General features: G+C 41.5%; 1 protein-coding gene across 4 annotated transcripts in view; it reads right to left on the reverse strand.

Moving 5' to 3' along the window:
* Positions 1-1,098: 1,098 nt before the first annotated feature.
* Positions 1,099-18,620, reverse strand: part of svild (supervillin d) — a 49,210-nt gene continuing 31,688 nt past the window's right edge. For all 4 annotated transcript variants that reach the window (XM_006807533.2, XM_087844643.1, XM_087844644.1 and 1 more), the window contains 23 exons: positions 17,503-18,080; positions 17,218-17,347; positions 10,975-11,122; positions 10,578-10,655; positions 10,341-10,427; positions 9,229-9,412; positions 8,969-9,141; positions 8,249-8,404; positions 7,922-8,058; positions 6,705-6,852; positions 6,366-6,511; positions 5,977-6,152; positions 5,438-5,573; positions 5,056-5,356; positions 4,686-4,840; positions 4,462-4,564; positions 4,112-4,319; positions 3,901-4,034; positions 3,641-3,796; positions 3,242-3,385; positions 2,827-2,939; positions 2,429-2,581; positions 1,099-2,314 (listed from right to left, as the gene is read on the reverse strand). In XM_006807533.2, the coding sequence (XP_006807596.2) occupies positions 2,228-2,314; positions 2,429-2,581; positions 2,827-2,939; positions 3,242-3,385; positions 3,641-3,796; positions 3,901-4,034; positions 4,112-4,319; positions 4,462-4,564; positions 4,686-4,840; positions 5,056-5,356; positions 5,438-5,573; positions 5,977-6,152; positions 6,366-6,511; positions 6,705-6,852; positions 7,922-8,058; positions 8,249-8,404; positions 8,969-9,141; positions 9,229-9,412; positions 10,341-10,427; positions 10,578-10,655; positions 10,975-11,122; positions 17,218-17,347; positions 17,503-18,080 (3,831 nt within the window). In that variant the 3' untranslated portion in view covers positions 1,099-2,227. The remainder of the gene's footprint in view (positions 2,315-2,428; positions 2,582-2,826; positions 2,940-3,241; positions 3,386-3,640; positions 3,797-3,900; positions 4,035-4,111; positions 4,320-4,461; positions 4,565-4,685; positions 4,841-5,055; positions 5,357-5,437; positions 5,574-5,976; positions 6,153-6,365; positions 6,512-6,704; positions 6,853-7,921; positions 8,059-8,248; positions 8,405-8,968; positions 9,142-9,228; positions 9,413-10,340; positions 10,428-10,577; positions 10,656-10,974; positions 11,123-17,217; positions 17,348-17,502; positions 18,081-18,620) is intronic.

Raw genomic sequence — 18,620 nt, forward strand, 5'->3', positions numbered from 1 at the left:
ATGTTCAAGAAAACAGTCTGAGATTATATAAGCTTTGTAAGATGGTGAGTTATCCTGCTGTATGCAGCCATCAGATACTGGATATATTGTGGTCAGAGATGGAAATGGTCTGCAACAACCAAAAAGTGCCAAGAACATATTCCCAATATCATTACACTACCACCACCAGCCTCAACCACTGATATATGGCAGGATGGGTCCATTCTGACCCTACAATCCAAATGTTGCAGCAGAAATTGAGACTCATCACACCAGGCAATGTTTTCCCAATCATATGTTGTCCAAATGTGGTGACCTTGAGTGTTTAGTCTCACTTTCCTGTTCTTAGCTGACAGTCTGGTCTTCTGCTGCTGCAGCTCATCTGCTTCATGGTTTGACACGTTAAGGCTTCAGAGATGCTCTTCTGCACACCTTGGTTGTAACAACTGGTTAGTTACTGTTGCCCTCATTGGAACCCATTTTGGCCCAGAGAACTGCCACTCACTGGATATTTTCTCTTTCTCGGACCATTCTCTGTAAACTACAGAGATTATGTGATCAGTAGATCAGCAGTTTCTGAAATACTCAGAGGAGCCTCTCTGGCACCAACAAACATTTTAAAGTCAACAGATCACCCTGACCACATCACATCTACATACCTAGAATCACTGAGTAGCTGCCATGTGATTTCCTGACTAGCAGATGAACAGGTTTACTTACACGTTCTCATCCTGACGCGTAAAATACAGACGATTGTGACAAGTCGATATTTTACACGTTGGGAATGAATCGGTTTTATGTGTGAAATGAAAATGACAAACCTACCGAAGCATGATGTACGTTAAATCTGTTCACTTTCAGATCCTGAATGTGTGATGGCCACAACATGAAGCTATTTTTATTATTGAATTATGAATGATACTTTGATGTGTTTGTGTTGGAATGGATGGCTGGAGCCTCTGCTCGAAGCGTCTCATCATATTATCACTGGATTGTGCAGTTTCCCCTCTATATCTATCTATCTATCTTCTATACACACTTTTGTTTATGAGGCTAACAATGAGAGTGATGATGAAATTATTCCCAATACTCTTTGAATAATTACATCAGAATACATCATTTTTTTAATACATTTTATTTGAAAAGGGAATACTGAGCATCTCATTTCCAAACCACCAACCTTTTATTTTATGTGCTAAAAAAAATAAAAGCTGGCCCCAAACAAATCATACAGATCCCAAGTTAATTACAAAAAAGATGCATATTGCAACAAAATGAATGCATGATTGTGAACACCATGCAGAGAGTGTTCTAGTTCAGACGTGACAGACAGCTTTACTACCAGCATGCTGTATATACCATCATATCATTACAGGGAGTACGTTTGCATTAAAGGCAGTTATGCAGCACAGTTTCTCTCAGTCTCTCTCCACAACACACACCTAATACTTTTAAAAGTTGCACCCTTGCTCACAAAAATCACACATACACAGAAAAACATAAATGAGACAAAGATTAGATTTGGTCCCAGATAACCAGAGGGGCAGTTAATTATAAGAAATAACTAATCGATATTAATGATCAACAAGGGAATTTTTGGGGAGAGAGTTTTGCAGATTGCTTTGTTGCTCATGCCTCTGCACACATTTAAAAATGCTAAAAACTGAACATTTTTCTGTGTGTGAATCAGACGTCTGTATCAACACTCTGGTTAAAGAGCATCAGAGAATCATAGATTACAGGAATTGTGCACAGCCCTTCAATTTTTCTTCCTCTGTTCTCAAAACATGTCGATATTTCATATTTCTGCTGTGCAATTGTTTTTCTTAACACAGAGGTGGCTTTTTCCATGACGCAGTTCAAAAAAAAGAAAAAAGAAAAAAAAAGGAGTAAATAAAATTCCCAAAGTATAAAGACCACAGGCATTTTTTCAAAACAAACACGGTTTTAAATGAGAAATAAAACTGATAAAAAACATTTATGGTATATTACATATTTATAATATGAGGATAAATGTAAAAGAAAACATATTTCTATTAAAAAAAAGTTAGCAATTGCACATAGGCTAGAATATTTCACTGATAAAAGGGGAAAAATGGCACTGTTTTTTAAAAATAGATCAACATTTGAACAAAATTGTACATTTGCTTTTCCTAAGTCTTTCTACAAAATGAGGCCTGTTTGTTTTTAATAAAACACGTTAAAAATAAAAAAGACCCAACAGATGCGTGAAGAAAACGATGCGGTTTTAAAACAGACCCTTGCTTTTCTTCAGATTCTTTTGCTTCCAGTTTGGCAGAGCGTTGAACTCAACGCGACTCATCTCAAGAAGTTTCTATAAAACATTAAAAGTGAGCGGAAAAATAAATGTCGGCATTTATAACATTTTTCCTTATTTACTGAATTTAAATGTAATAAATAATTCTAATGGCCACAGAGCGCGTCCTACCTTGAAGTCCTGGTCTGAGAGGTAATCCTCCAGACGCAGAGGGTCCACTCCCTCTGGCAGCGGTTTCCTGGTCAGCTCCTCGATGGAGTACTGCTGCTTACTGAGCTTGGACAGGGCCTCTTTCACCAAGATCACTTTTTTGGAGAGCCCAGCCTGCGAACACAGAGGCAGAAATACTCTACTTTCTATTTTTTTCACATTTAAGCTCAAACTCTGTCTTTTTGCAACACATTTAATCAAACATAACACCTAAATAAAAGGATAGAAAACAGCACTGCACCCTTTCTGCGATGCGTGGGACAAAATAATCTCCAGTTCAAGCTGTGAAGCTGTGACAGCTCCCTGACACCAACACTTCTTAAGACAGAGACTGCAGTAAAAGACAAGCCATCACCCACCTTTGAAGCGATATTGGGGTCCTTCTCCCAGTATGGGAAGATGTTGGTGAAGGTCAGGGGTTCACAGCCTGCTAGGATCAAATAGGCCAGAGGGGGGCGCCGAGGATTCTTCTCTGTAGGTCAATGTTGTATTGAAAAACAGAAGGAAAACATAAGCCAAAAAAGAGATCGGACATTTAAGTACAGAATATTAGAAACTTTACAAAAGAACAACATTACTCAGACACACACGTTACTACAAAAATCATCCCTGCATGACTCGACTGTTAAAGTGAAATCTGTGATCTGAAGATTTTTATGGCCTCTCTTTGATTTTTCTTCTTTTCTATATCAAAAAAATGATGATGAAGTATTTGTGAAGAATATTGCAAGACTTTAAATAAAATGTTCAAAATGCTTGTGTGTGACCTCTGACCTTTGCAGTACTGCAGCACAGTTTCCATGGCGCACTTCCTCTCGCTGTCCCAGCGCATTTTGGCAGATCCGGTGCACTGTGTGTCTTCAGGCTGCCAGCCCTGCCACAGATACACCTCCATACGGTTGTCGAGCAGAAACAAGGCTGAAGAAGAAATAGTGATGTGATAAGATAGCAAGCCATAAAATGATTACACTGAACTTTTGTGTTGCGTTTGAACAGTTGCAAAATATTTGTGATGCATGTGGCATTAGCAGGCGTTCCTCTTGATTCTATCTTTCTTCATATCTGTAGATGTTTGCTGAAGATAAACCTGAACTTGCTTCGCTAACTTTAAATTCTTTAAGAACTGAAATGTAGAAATAACTGAAATGCGACATTGCTCGCAGCTTGTGTTACCTGGCTGTTGTGCTGCGTAGAGGTTCTCCTGCAGGAAAGGCATCGCCATGACTCCTTCTGCTACCCTGGCAGGATACAGCACCTCCTCCCCTTCAAACACCCCGGAGCTCGCACTTAAGCTGAAGAGCCGCGGTGTGTGGTTGTACTTTCCTGGATCTGCAACACACACACACACACACACATATATTATCTCTCTATCTACATATCTACATTCTGCTAAACACCTGGATAGTTGCTAAGCAGCGCATGTTGGGCCGTACCATCCAGCATACAGTCGTAGGCCTTCTTGTCTTTCAGACCCAGAGCCTTCACAAACTCCGCAGGTTCAGATCCTTCCTCCACCTCCTCCACTCTCACACTGCTGCTGAGGCTCAGGCCTAACTCTGACGGATGCCTTGAAGACACAGACACGTGTTGATCCGCAGCCGCAGCCAAACATCCATTCATACATTTACACATCCTGTGCCTTACCTCTGGGTTAGTTTGTCCACTGCTCTTTTGGCCACCTGCTTGGCGCTTGCATGAGCTTTGCAACCGTGCCACAAGTAGAGCTGGCCTTTCTCAGCATTAAGCAACACCAGGCTGCCACGAGAGCGCAGACTGCTATGCTGGCAGTCCACCTCCACCAGCAAGGCCTCTGACTCTGCCTCACCACGGACACAAAACAACCTCCAGGCTTCTGCAGAGGTGAAACAGACGTGGCATGCTTTCATGTTTTCTACCAGAAACACCTAAATAATTCATTCGGTTTATGAAATATTGTGAGGCTTTAATCTTTCTCAAGTAATCTCAAGTTTCAACATGAGATTTTTTTTGGTTACCTGTGTTGTTGGTGTTGTTCTCTCTGCTGCCCTTATGGATGATCAGACCTCCCTGGAAGAGCTGCAGGAAGCAAGGAGGTTCTTTTCCCTGAGTCACCAACACCTGGAGAGCCACCCGCAAAGAAAAAGGTGAACAAAGCTGGATCTAAATTTACTTTCAACAAGCAGGGATTGTGATTCTAACACTTATTATTATGGTTATTTTTGGTGTATCTGTGACTCACCTGTGACCCCCTGTGGCTTCCGAGCTCCACCGTCATGAGAGCGGAGGTTCCCTTCTCACTGGCGCTGGAGTGGCGGCCCTGCCAGAAAAAATACGCAGCCCTCTCTCTCCCAGGACCTCCAGCGCTCAGCTCCCCGGGTTTCTGCCGCTTCCCCACTGGAAGAACAGAGCACAGAAAACCTTCTGCTTATTCGGTTCAGGCTTTCAATGACATAACAGTCAGCTTTTCTTCACATGCTGTTCTGATGAATGTGTGCCAACATGGCAAGCAAGTGAAGCCACACAAACACAAATTTATTATTATTATTTTTGCTCCCCACAGGCATCCTCTTCCACTATTTATTCTGAGGCTGTGCCAAAATGTGACTCACCGAGCGTGGTGACAGAGTACTTCCAGCGGATGATGTAGGCGTCGCCCTCATGCAGCTGGCCCAGGCTTTCCTCAGGCACTTCCTCCTCTCCGTGCTCTCTTATGTGCCACGCCTCTACGGCCACGGTTGCTAACTCTGCCTGCCTCCCATCCTCCGTCCTCACCAGGCCGTGACCCCGCTGGACATTGATCCCCTCCAGAATGGTCTTCACCGGCTCCGGCTCATTGTTCAGCAGATCTTTAGCATCACATGGGTGGAGCTCCAAGTCAAGTGGGGAGCGCACAGTGGAGTGGACCGGGCTCTGAGCAAACCAGGACACTTTTAATTAGCTTTAAATTTGTTACTTTAAAAAAAACAAACAAACAAAACAAATCTCCTCTACCTTAACTTCCTCAGCTTGAGCCGCTTCCTCTTTCTTCCTCTCAGCCCAGTCAAGGAACTTCTCTCTGAACAGGGACGTCTCATTGTGCTCTGACAAACGACCAAACAGAGCCCAGCTCGGACGACCTTCCCCTTTCCTACATGTCACACACATGAAAGTTACCTTTAGTATTTTTAGTGTCTTCTCTGTGTGGCTGTACATGCACAGTGAGACCACTAGGGGCTGCAATATAACTAAAAATCTAACATAGCTCTCAGCTTGAACAGACAATAGAGGTTTCTGGCACAACTTCACCTACTTCCAAAGTGCATAGAGAAGAACAAGAGTCTGAAGAGGTTGAAGCTCCAGCAGCGCATGCAGTTTAAAGAACAGCTTTATTACTTAACCAAACAATAAAGCTCTTCTTTAAACTACGTGTGCTGCTGAAGCTCCAAACTTCTTAAACCTTTTGTAGCTGCTTTAAATGTGAGATGACCACATCACGCATTTAAAAAGCACCCCACAGAGGACAGAATACAGGATTAACACGTCACACTCACTGAGGCGTGTCCTGGTCTGTGCAGGAAGCATCCAGCGGGTTGGCTCTGCAGTGGCTGTAATCGTAGCTGCCGCTGTAGAGCTGTTTGCCTAGTTTGACGGCCACTTTTCTGTCGCTCAAGGGCACATCTTTCCCGTGCCACACGTACACTTCGCTGCCAAAATCAAACACCAACACCTGGTGTGAGACAACAGCAGCAAGAGGAAGGAGGAGGAGAGAGAGACGTTGGTTAAGTGTTTACTGAAATCTCTGTCTTGACTTTTATGGACGCGTCCTAAAGATCTTCAGCTTCCTGTAAGCTTTTAAAGACTTAAAGGCTTGTAGGAGAATGAAATGGACTGAGTTTCTATTCCACTTATCAGAACTTCCCAGACATATGAGTGACATCACCTCTTTAGAGTCGAGCAAGGACACACTTGGGATAGAGGCCCAGGCGTCTTCGTGAGGCACCAGCTTGTCTCCCTGGAGTCTGTACACGCCATTAGAGTCCACCACACCACTCTCGTACAGCTCATCCTCCTCTGGCTCTCCCGCCCCTACAATCAAAAACAGGGTAAGCACATGTGTGCGGTGGTGTGGGGGCTCAGTGGTTAGACAGATAATCCTTCAAGAGGATAAGAGAAGTGCTCTAAGGAGAGTTTGACAGAATATCTACTGGTACTAGACAGTATTATTAGAGATACAGAGGTCAGAGTGTTTGTGTTTACTTATGAAAATGTGTGCACTTACCTCTGTATTTGGTCTTTCCACCCAGCAGTGTCCAGAACTCTTTGGCCCATCTGCTCTCAGTGTTGATGCCCTCCTCCAGCACCGTCACCTGAGGGGCCTTACAGCCGAGGTCCCTCTTAGCCTGAACGAACGCCGCCATCTCCGACGCCTGTCCACACAAAGCACACGTTACAGCAAATACACAGCAGTCACATTTTTTCTAAATATGTAAGAGGAGACACATATTAGCTCATTTAATCCATCTGTAGTGATCAGACTTTGTGAAAATGAGAACACAAAGCAGTTACACTATGCTAACTTGTGTAAGAATAGCACAGGCAACACTTGTGGCTGTCCCACATCCTGCAGGCCCTACTCAGACAGGGCCCTCACTCAACCAAATCAAGTATTCCCAGTAGTGAGAAAATAAATGATGAAATAGAGGTGGAGGAATCATCTGAACCTGTCTCAGCCGGGTTGGGTCTTATTAATTCAGCAATTCTGTTTGGTAACCACAAGAATCCGTCACCCTGTAGTGTCAGCTCTCCAGCTCAGGCACAGCCTTTGATCTACTGATGAAATTCAGCTGATATAAACACAAACACCATTGTCTACTTACCTGTATATGTTTGAGGGTTCAACGTAACCCTGTTTATATATTTTATGTTTTTATGTTCAATATTTTACATTTGGAAACAAACATGTTTTAGGTTGAACTCCTAAAACCAAAGTGGTTCTCTGTTGCATCTCTTTAGTGTGATGATTGTTTGAGTCACAGATCAAACAGTGTAAAGACGTCTTTATGTCAGAAACCTTATTTTGGTTTTATGGATTTTAAGATTTTTGGTTGAGACCTCAGGATCTTCAGAGAGAAATTTGTTAAAACTCACTTTTCACATGAAGATACTGACATATAATAACTGAAAAAGTTCACATAACATGAACGTCTGACAACCTTTTTTAATTTCAGTGGCAGAAACAAACTTTCATACATTACACAATGCAATAAATACGAGAGCAGCAGAGATCACCTCCCACAGGACAGTGTCCCTTTGGTAGGTACAGTTAAAGCCTTTTATAATCAGTTTGTTTAAACTCTGAATATATCAAACATCAAACTTGATCCTGCAGTTCATGATGGAAACAACCCGTCAATGCACAACATTATCTAATCTGAATCTCTTTGTTTTTTCAAATGTGGTCATTAGGGCGCTGATTCAGTGTGTGAGGTTCACTACCTTTGCTTTCTCAATGACATTGGCGAACTCTCCACTCCACATGTAGCAGTGCTTTGGTGTTATCAGAAGAAAGCAGTCACCACTGTTTAGAGACTGAGCTGTGGGCTCCACCAACCGAACCTGGACGTGCCTCCGCCCTTCACAAAGTATCAAAAAAAGACCTTTTACTTATTTGAAACATTAAAAGGATTTAAACTGTGGAAAAAAAGAAGTTGATTTACCAAATATTTTTAAGAAATGAAACAAGAAACATTTTACTGAACCTTTGATCGCTTCGATATTCAACACGTAATCATAGAAAGAGTTAATCCCCTCGTGTTTCCTCACCTTTGATGCGGATAAGCATGAGCTTATTGAAAGGAACGGCACTGTTATTGGTCACAACATCAGTGGACTTCACACTTCGCAGGTTCACCTTGCGAAAGTTTTCCTTGCTGGCCAGACCGGCCAAGGCCACGTCAGCCAGGTTCGAGTGTTTTGCCACTGGACAGGTGAGAAAACAAGAACAGGGACTCAGTTACACATCAGCTCTTGAAATATTAAACTGTTGAGGTTTTGATGATTTTCTGTTCCTTTTTCTAATTCTTCAAAAAACAAAGAGACGAGACACACTTTAATTATTTCTTTCATGTGAGCTATACTAGCTCACAGCACACGTAGCTGTGGTGCTCACTTCCTCTTTTGTAAACCGGGAAGACGTCACTGTGGTCAGTCAGCAGAGTAGAATACTTGTTCAAGCAAACATCACACTAATATGATTATGCAATAACCGGCTGGCAACAGCCCCACAGCTTTACCTGAACATCATTTTCATATTTTCTTCTTACATACAGTGTGTTTACGTTACGGCTGATTCACAACATAAACAAGAAATTCACTCTCCAGACATATTTCCTGTATAAAATAATTCACTGACTTTAATGTGATTTTTGTCTTTTTTAGAAATAACCCTTTTTGTGCTCCTTTAAAGCTATCCAAGACTTTCTGGCTATCCTGGGTGAGAATATACTGTAAGCACTGCTACAGTAGGAAAGTTTGAGCACTTACTCCTCTCCACTTGGATCCTCTTAGTCTCCACGGTGGCTACGTTAAGCCTCTGCTCGGTGTAGACCTGCCTGATGTCATTGCGGGCAGCTAAAGCTCGCAGAGGGTTCCTGGAGCCTTGGTTCCTTCTGGCTGGTCGCACCGCTCGCTTGTGCTCTGCTACTGCTGAAGTGAGCCTGATGACAAAGTTTAGGAACTTAAAAATATTATAATACTAAAAAACAAAGGACAAAAAACCCCATTTATGTTTATTACAAACTTACTTTGGCGACTCAGTCGGGATCTGGCTTAGGTCTTCCTCAGTCACCACCACGCCGGTGTCCTGGATTGTTGAGGGCGAGACGGATCTGTAGAAGTTGCCGAACGTCTCTTCGTCGTCCAGCTTCATCACTTCTTTCTCCATCTCTGCTGTCACCTCGATGGTGGATGTCTTGCTTTTGCTCACGCCTGCGCCCACCAGCCATAACATCGGCAAGAAGAAAAGATGGAAAAGGAAGTGCTACAAAGACTTTTTGTGCATAACATTTCTGGCATTTTACAGGTCAAAGGTCACATGTGATGATGGATGTCCTGTGATGTCTATAGCTCAAATGCTTACACTAATTGAAAGTCAACATCTTTTTTTAATGTTATTAAATTAGTGTGTATTATATTAATAGGATGAAACAGAGAAGAGCTTACTAAACTGCACAATAAAGATTTACTTAAAAAAAATAATAAACAGGGCAAAAAATAAATAAATAGAAGGAAAAATAACAATTCTGCAATTTTACTTGTACATTTATTTATTTTTGCTTATTTTTTTTGTTTAAAATTCCTTAAAGTAAAAAAAAAAAGCTCCAAAAGCTTAATTTAATCTGAAAAACAAATGTTCTGCCAATCTCATCGTTTCAACTAATCCACATGGTGGGCCAAACATTTGTGTTGGCAGTTGCTCTGCGTGATTCTTAAACGCTTAAAAATATGTTCCTGTCTGTTGCCTCCACATGTTGAAGTGGTCAAAATCATGTTTGTTTGTTTTTTGGCAAAGACACAATTTTTGTAGTTTTCCCTCAGCAAACGATCAGCAGAGGATTTTAAATCAAACATTCAAGATGTGATTGAAATGCAGACTTTCAGCTTTATTTCAGTGGGTTTAACTACAGTTTTGCATTAACTGTTAAGGAATCACAGACATTTTCATACAGACCTGTGATGTACAGAGGCAAAATGACAAAAACTGTGTTTTTCAACAGATTAAGTCAGACACAGCTCTTGATTTTAACTTTGGAATGACACATTTTTACAAACTCAGTATAATCGTGTACTATACGATTGTGCAATACATCATCAAATTCAATACTGTGTACAATAATCAGAAGCAGAGAAAGTGTACCTTTATTGTGGAGCTTGTCTAGGAAGGACTCCAGCTTGTCAAGCCGTTTATCTCCTTCCACCTTGACATCAGATCGAGTGGAGATTTCTGTACAGCAGAGAAAAACTCATTTACTTTTCAGTGGATTTTCCAACTATCTTTTTCATCTGTAATTAAGTGGCACTTTGAGCCATATTTAATCATGAATATATATTTTTTTAAAGACCTTTCAGTGAGGTATTAAAAAGATTTACAGACCTTCAAGAGGTTTGACGGGTGTTGCATTAGCCTTCTTCAGAGCTCGAATGGGCGACTCTTCTATTCCTGACACGAGACCTTGCAAATAAAATAAAAAGTTTCAGTATTGGTTATTTGTTTGTTTTTTGGTCTTTAAATTCAAATGTTTGGTTTTTTGTGACTGTCTGGACTACAGAGATATTTGTATCTACTTTACAACGAGTGCATTCAACACGATGGCTTGGAAACGTCCTATTCAAAGTAGTATGCTTTGTGTAATCAAATATAGGTCGTCTGCGTCTGTTGGGAGGGTTGGATTTCTGTGTATAATGTTATAAGGGCTGCAGTTATTAGGATTGTTGTCAGTGGAAAACAATAAGCTTATTCAGGCCAACTAAAGCCCAGAGTATAGTTTCACCTTTCTTGGCCATGCGTCCAGCCACAGTGAACTGGTTTGAGTCGTTGGCCGCTCCTTTGCCTTTGCTCTTCCACTGCTCCTCCTTCTCCTTGAGAATTTTCATCCTGTCTGCCAGCGACATTTTGGGCTCCACATCTACATTGGATTTCTGTTGAAACATTCAAACACTTTCAGCTTTGTGTTAGTTTGTGTGTCTGTGTGTTTGAATGCAAATCTGTTAAGGCTTACACTCTGATAAACTGTGTACACAAGAGCAGACACACATGAAAACTTGGTGCAGTAACTATGAGAGAGGAAAAAGTGTTGCATCAGGAAAACAGAGACTCTGATGAGGGTGAGGGAAGGAGAGTGAAACACTCATACAGGCAAATATTAGTCTGTCAGCGAGTTAGGAAAATTTAATACTGGCAATAAAAACCAAGACCTTTTTTTCTTTTTCAAATCCATCTCTCACCCATTATTCAGCACACCGTTCCTTCTGTGATTTACTCCTGCTGCCATTTTTGCACCTGAACTCGACCATTAAAAGGGAATCAGCAGTATTTTACTGGCCTCCCTACAGCCCAGGAACTGTGTTGCGGTAATTAATGATTTTCCAGTCTGAAATATTTAGGTTGTTTCTGTCACACTTTTCCCTTTGCTGTCTAATTAGTAATTCACACCGTGCGCAATGTGTGCCTTTTTTGCAGTTGATTACACACAGCTTAGTCAGTGACTGCACAGATTTAAAAAAAAATAACAGAATTAACTGCTAACCAAGCATGAAAGGTCATAAAAAAAATGTCTACACGATTAGATTTTACATTTATTTATGCATGCAAGCTGTACGTACGGCATTTAAGCAGCGCAGGATGAAAGCTAAACTGGCTAAACGACAAACAAATGTTTGGGATTCCCCACACCAAACAGCTGGAATGTTCTCGGCAGATGAGTAACGATCTGTGTGATCTGTTGACTCTCACTCTATAACTCATCGCCTCATCTTTACTGTAAGCTCAGAAACCTTAAACTCTTACAGATGCCAGAGGCAGCTTTAAAGAGAAAAACATATTTAGTTAAATTTGGGATTAACAAGAGGTTAAAAAGAAGCTGTCGGTGGAGTTTATTGTTGTTTTCATTATTTTTCTCACACTGAAGTGACATGAAATCATTTGGCAAAACAATTTGAAAAAACTACCATCTTCTTCTTTCAGCTGTTTCGCCAAAGCAGATCATCTTCCTCCATCTGTTCCTATCCTCCTTAATCACACCAACTCATATCCTACTTCATGGCATCCATGAGTAAACGTCTAATAGCAATTTAAACCTTATTATAAATGTACCATTAGGTCTCTCTACAGTTGTTGTTGCAAAATGCTAAGCACAGTTAAAAGAAAACGGATGCAGACACAAATCTCTGTGAGGGTTACATTCAAACACCACGTCAAGCCAATCAGTTAGGAGACAATTATATTTTTAGGTAACATAAAACAGAAATCAGAGATCAACAAAGTGCAGTCATCCAGTTAATCCTCCATTTTTTTTTTATTAAATACTTGGATTTACAGCTTCTCTCCCATGTAGATAACACAGCGGGGTCCTGTTCAGTGTTTCATATGAGATAACAGACTTTTGTTGACGCTCCAACAGGCACAAAGTTGGAGACCCCAGGTCAGATCAGCACACTCCAAAAACAGTCCATCGGGCATTACCTCATTACCTTCAGACATCACTTAGTAGGAAAAAAATAATCCTTTTGTGAATCAAGAAAATCATTTTTGATCAGCCAATAAATCGCACATCTATAGAGCACATCAAGTCTCATATTTAACAGTATTAGAGATAAAACATATCTTTGGCCTCTGCTATATTTAGCACACTGAAATATAATAAATGTGCTTTTTTTACTGTGTATGAGAAAATGGAAAAACTTACATGCTCAAACAATTATCCACCAAATCAAATCGCACGTTCTCTCTCTCCTTCCGTGTCTCGCCATTTCAACCTGAACTTTATTTTGTGCTTTCATATCGAATGTGCTGCCATATGTGCTCAAATATTTGCCTTACATGAGACAAAAGCTCAAAGAATTAAGACTGAACCATGCTGGAATGCACAGACACATGGATAGGCGAATAAAGAGCTTTTCTACTCTAACAGACAAATCCCTCTAAAACATTCCTGCTCTTTTGCTCATCTCACACACTAAAGGGTGAGAGTTACTCTACAAGGCGCTCTGTGTTTTTCTTAAAATCACTTCAAGAGCCAGAAAGCCCGAATAAACATTTCTGCATACCAATAACACACTTTTGGACTACAGGACTAAGTAAAGTCTGCTTTTTGCAGTCAAAAACTACAACTTCAACCCTTTCCATATTATATTTCATGCCTGCTATAATACAAACAATATCTCCCTAATCACAAAGTCTTGGAACAACTCTCACACACTTGCACATTGCGATAGCCCCTCAAGCTAGCACGCTCCTCTGGAGTCAATCAGAAAAGGGAAATACCTTGGCCTGACAGGACCCCGGAGAGAGTGGAGGAGAGGAAAAGACCTCAAAGCCCCATAGGAAACCACTTTTCCACCCCCGCTTTACCGTACAGTGTGGGCAGCTTTTTTGGGCGAACCACTAACACAGATATCGACCACCTGTAGTTCAGCAGACCGCATTCATGTAGCGAAAGAAAGTGTGTCGACAGCTCTGAGTTCTCAGTGGGACTCGATGAGGGCGAGAGGCTGTCCGGGACACAAGTTGAGAAATACGAGCGAATGTTAAGCAGTTAAGTCCATGCATTGTATGTATGTGCGCGCGCACACACACACACACACACACTCACCTGAAGGGGTGGGGAAAAGGATGACAGGTAGATGCCAAAGTCAAAGAAAGGGGAAGAGTCTGCATGTGAGGACAGAGGCCATAGGAACACAGCAAGACAGAGGAAACAAGGGGAGGGAAAATATAAGAGGAGAAGAAGAAAGGAAAAATATAACAGAAGAAGAATTAGAAAAGAAGAAGGGCAACAGTAAAGACAAGGATTATTTATATACCATAAAGTGGGTGAAGCTGAGACTGTTTTAAAAGCCGCATTAAGAGACAGCACATATGAGTCTCTGTCGATCGCTAATAGACTCTCTAATAGACTTTCTGGGAACAACACACATAAGTCTAATGACTAGTTAATGCACTTAGTTTTCTGTGTGGGGCCTGCGTTGTCAGTGTGTTAGCTTGTGGAGGGATGCCAGACTGTTCTTTGTTAAGTCATCTCTGAAACATGAAACCCAAAAACTTAGCCTTCAAGAATTTTACAGCAAACAATTTTAAACAATCTTCAAGAGTCAGTATGTTTTTGTAAAGGACACCTAAAACAGCTTGGTTTTTAATGTTATTAACCATTAGCTCGAAACGTGCAGCCATCACTCATTGCAATTTATGACTAACAGGCACAATAGACCCTCTTTAAATTAAATTTACAACAAAGCATCACTTTACAGCACCACGGTGTACAGATCAGCTTAGCAGGCTTAACAGGAAACATCTGGAGCCGATCATGGCCTGTACCATGCGTGTTACATTTTCTGGTCTTCCACATAGTGACCGAAGAGTAAAAACATCTGAAATAACTTGGCAGCGTATGAGATAAGAGAAAATGTTTAACATGAAAACTCGAGTCTGACTGATTCTGGATTTTTGAGGCTGTGAGAAAAAACAGATCTATTAGACAGGATTCTCTGGACAAACTATGTGAACGCACATGTCCATTTACTCAGAGCTTTCCTCTGTCTGAAATTGAATCACTAGACACTTTATTAGATACATATGTTCAACTGCTTCTTCATGTAAATAACCAGCCAATTACATGGCAGCAACTCAATTCATTTATATATGCATACATGCTTAAGATGACGTGTGTAAGTTTAAACTGAGTATCAGAAAGGGGAAGAAAAGTGATTTAAGTGAATCTGGACAAAGCATGGTTGTTGGTGCCAGACAGGGATTTGCTGGGATTTTCCCAAACAGTCATCTCAAGGCTCAGGGAATGACATGAAAAGGAGAAAATAGCCAGTTAGTGGCAGTTCTCTGTGTGAAAATGCTTTGTTTATGTCAGAGGTCAGAGGTGAATTGTCAGACTGCTCTGAGCTGATAGTTTCTAAAATAACCACATGTTATAGGATGCAGAAGCGCATCTCTAAACATACAACACATCACACCTTGAAAATGATGGGCTACAGCAGCAGAAGACCATACTGGGTGGGGTTCTCTGCTGTTGGCATCTGTTAGTGAAGAAAAGGAAACTGAGGCTACATTCAGAGGGACTCACCAATACTGGACACTAGATGCTTGGTCTCATGAGTTTCAATTTCTACTGTGACATTCGGACGGTAGGGTCAGAATACGGTGTAAAAACCATGGAAACATGAATCCATCCTGGCTCAAAGGTTCAGGGTGGAGCTGGTGGAGCAATGGTATGAAGTCAACAGATCGCAAACTGATAGAGTACCTTAGGGATGTAGTGTAACATGAGATTTGCATCATGGATGCGATGAACTTGCAGAAAATATGTGATGCCAAGAATGAAAATCCCAGAGGAATTTTGAAGCATCTTCTTGAATCAATCCCAAGAAGAGTTAACGCAGTTCTGAAGGCAAAAAGTGCGTCCAACCCAGTACAGGCAAGGTATAACTAATGGAGTGTCTGACAACTGCATGTGCATCTGCTACATTTCAGACAACTCATACCCCAGCGTAGATATATCTGCAATAGGCCAATATCAGTTGGTAATATTTGTCTGGCTCTAATGAAAACCAATGGCCTTTCCACATGAGAGAGAAATGTTCCACATGGAAGTAAATGCCCCATGGCTAATGCAGACATGGCACTAATGCCGGTAATTTAGTCAAACCCTGTATTAGCTGCATCCGTGACATAAGTTGGTTTCCCAGACCTCTACAGTAGCAGCCACAATAAACAGTAGGTTCTAATTCACAAGCCTCAGACAGAAGTAAAGGAAGCAATCCAGAGACATTTCAGACACCAGCTTGGCACCCGTTCATGCGTGCGAGTGTTGAGGATGCAGTTTTCGTGCCATCACTGGAAATACACTAAAAAAATTTTTTTATGACTTTAGCATGGATTTATCAGAACGAATAAAGACCGCACAAATATGAAATGACATCATCATCAGTATTTGGGGATTTGCTCAAATTTTGGCTGCTTGCACTCACTCATAAAGTGGCTTTTTACAGACCTGCATTTTTTCTAACGTTAGCTCATATTTGGATGAACCCAAACCAGTAATCCCCTGAGAAAAATCACTGATCTTGACAGACACCCAGCCAAAAATAAAAAATAAAAATAAATAAATAAATATGACATCATTTCAATCTTAAGAGTCCATTTAACCATTTTGGGGATGTCCATGCAGAACACACTGGACTTTTTTCACTTGTGCAGAACCATCCAGTACAAGCACTTTCAGTGGACTGGTTTTTGTATGGTGTAGTCTTGTGTTTCCACTTGAATACTTGCTTTGTGTGGGTGGTCATGTTTTTGTAGAAAAGGAGAGCGTGTAGAAACCTGCATAAACTTGCATCACCGCCAAGTACGACAGTTGCTTTAGCATGTATCTACTAGACCGTTTACACTGACCTGTGCAAAACCGTATGATCTGGATGTTTATATATATTTCTGAGAAATGAAAGTCTGTTAAGAACAAAAAAGCTAACCCTGTGGAGGAAATTATTGTTTTAACTTAGAGAAGTGAAGAAGAAAGGAGAGTGCAAAAGCCAACAAAGGAAGGAAGCATAAGCTTGGAAGGCTTGCAGGTGTTTGGTCATGGTGTAGGATTTTATTTTTACAAGGGGTAAAAGGTGTGTCCTTCATTCTCTCTGGCAGGCTAGCTAAGCCCTGGATCTCTGGCTTTAGCATCGCCACTCCTATATCCGCTGCACCGCCAAGCCCTCCTGACCTCACACCTCTTTGGCAGCAATTCAGGCAAACAAGCTGATTCAGCAAAGGAATAAATGTGTCCGCAGCCAAGTCTTTTCTTTGCCTTTACACAAAACTGATGGTAATCTGCAACATATGGCTGTTTTTTGCTCATTACCACCCTTTTCCCAGTGAAGAAAAAGCCCTGCAACCCTGCCAACACAATAGCCTCCAGCAACAATGACCAATATAAAGTTTTGTAGAGGTGCAATTTTACAAAGTGAACAAGTTTGCGACCAGCAATCACATATTTGTTCAGTAAGTGAAAACTCACCTTTTTCTTCCAGGCACCTTCAGCATCTTGGAGCTGGTTGAAGCGGTCAGCCAGTGACGTCTGGATCACCTGAGATGGCCTCGCCTTCTTCGGTGTGTCCTTCTCACCTTCCCCACCGAGCTCAGCCAATCTAAAAAGAAAACAAGACACATGAATCCTTTTTGCTTCTCTTTAAAAGTCTGAACCTTTCAGTAATTTTAAAGAAGTTTAAATTTCCATCTTATGCATCATATCGATTTTTTGGTCTCAACCTGAGTGTCTGATCATGTTTCTCCACATGCTGACCTCTGTTTGAATGACGAGCTCTGACTTCCATCCAAACTGCTCTCGAGCTCCTCGACATCTTCTGACATTGTGGAGGACTTCTCCAGGCTCTCATCAGGGGAGGGACTCCGCATCTCCTCATAGCTCCCTCCACCGCTACTGCTGCTGCTCCCCCTCTGATATCTGTTGATACTGATGCACCCTCCGTCTGGGATCTCATCTGTTAATGACTCATCTTCTTTGTCATTTTCCCCATTAACCTCTTCTTCCATCTCTTCTTCCTCCTCCTCCTCCTGCTCCACCTCTTCCTGCTCTTCTTCTTCTTCTTCTACCTCCACCTCCTCCTCGTTGTCTTCACTCTGAGGGTGGCTTAGGGTGACACTACTTTGTTGTGCTGGAAAACGGTCAGGCATGGAGCCGTCGCTGTGGTCTGACTCCACACTAGTAGAGCGGCTTTTCTTTAGGATTCCCTTGATGCCTTGAGGCCCCGAGTCTTGGCGCTTCAGCACAGCGGCAGACTGGCAGGGAGGACTGGGAGGGGGAGAGGCGTCTCTGTTTCTGCTGAGTGGGAGAGCTCTGTCAGAGTGGAGACTGGAAGACTGTAGAGGGGAAACAACACAGAAGGATTTTTTTTTTAGCAGCCATTATAATATGAAAAGAAACCCTGCAATACAACTTTTAAATCTAACAGCTTTCTCAGTTTTTCGGCATTTAGAGTGAAAATCAATTTTTCTTTCTCCCTCTCTTCTCCATATTTGTGCAACCTAATACAATCAACACAAAGCCAGATTCAAGTGCTTACTCACTGCTTTCAGTGACCTACTCCCACGTTAAAGTTAGTGAGTCACATTAAATATGTTGATGACGTAGCCTCACTTTTTTCCCCCTCTAAGAATGTCAACATATCAAATACGGATATTGTCCACAAATCTGAAAGACTTTGTCTTTTGCAATATAAGGAAAAAATTCAGATAGAGAAACCGGTGTCAGAAAGCAAAGCTTTTTGAAAATATTAGAAATTCCAAGGCCAGACCATGAATTTCTTCCCTGCAAAAAGAGGAGGCATGATCATGTCTTTAATATGCTATAACTTAGCAAAAGCAGCTGTGACAGCAGACGCTAAGAGGTCAAAGGTGATG

Source organism: Neolamprologus brichardi, chromosome 8 (genome assembly GCF_056152115.1).
Source record: "Neolamprologus brichardi isolate AB-2024 chromosome 8, ASM5615211v1, whole genome shotgun sequence".
In the NCBI taxonomy this organism is placed as follows: domain Eukaryota; kingdom Metazoa; phylum Chordata; class Actinopteri; order Cichliformes; family Cichlidae; genus Neolamprologus; species Neolamprologus brichardi.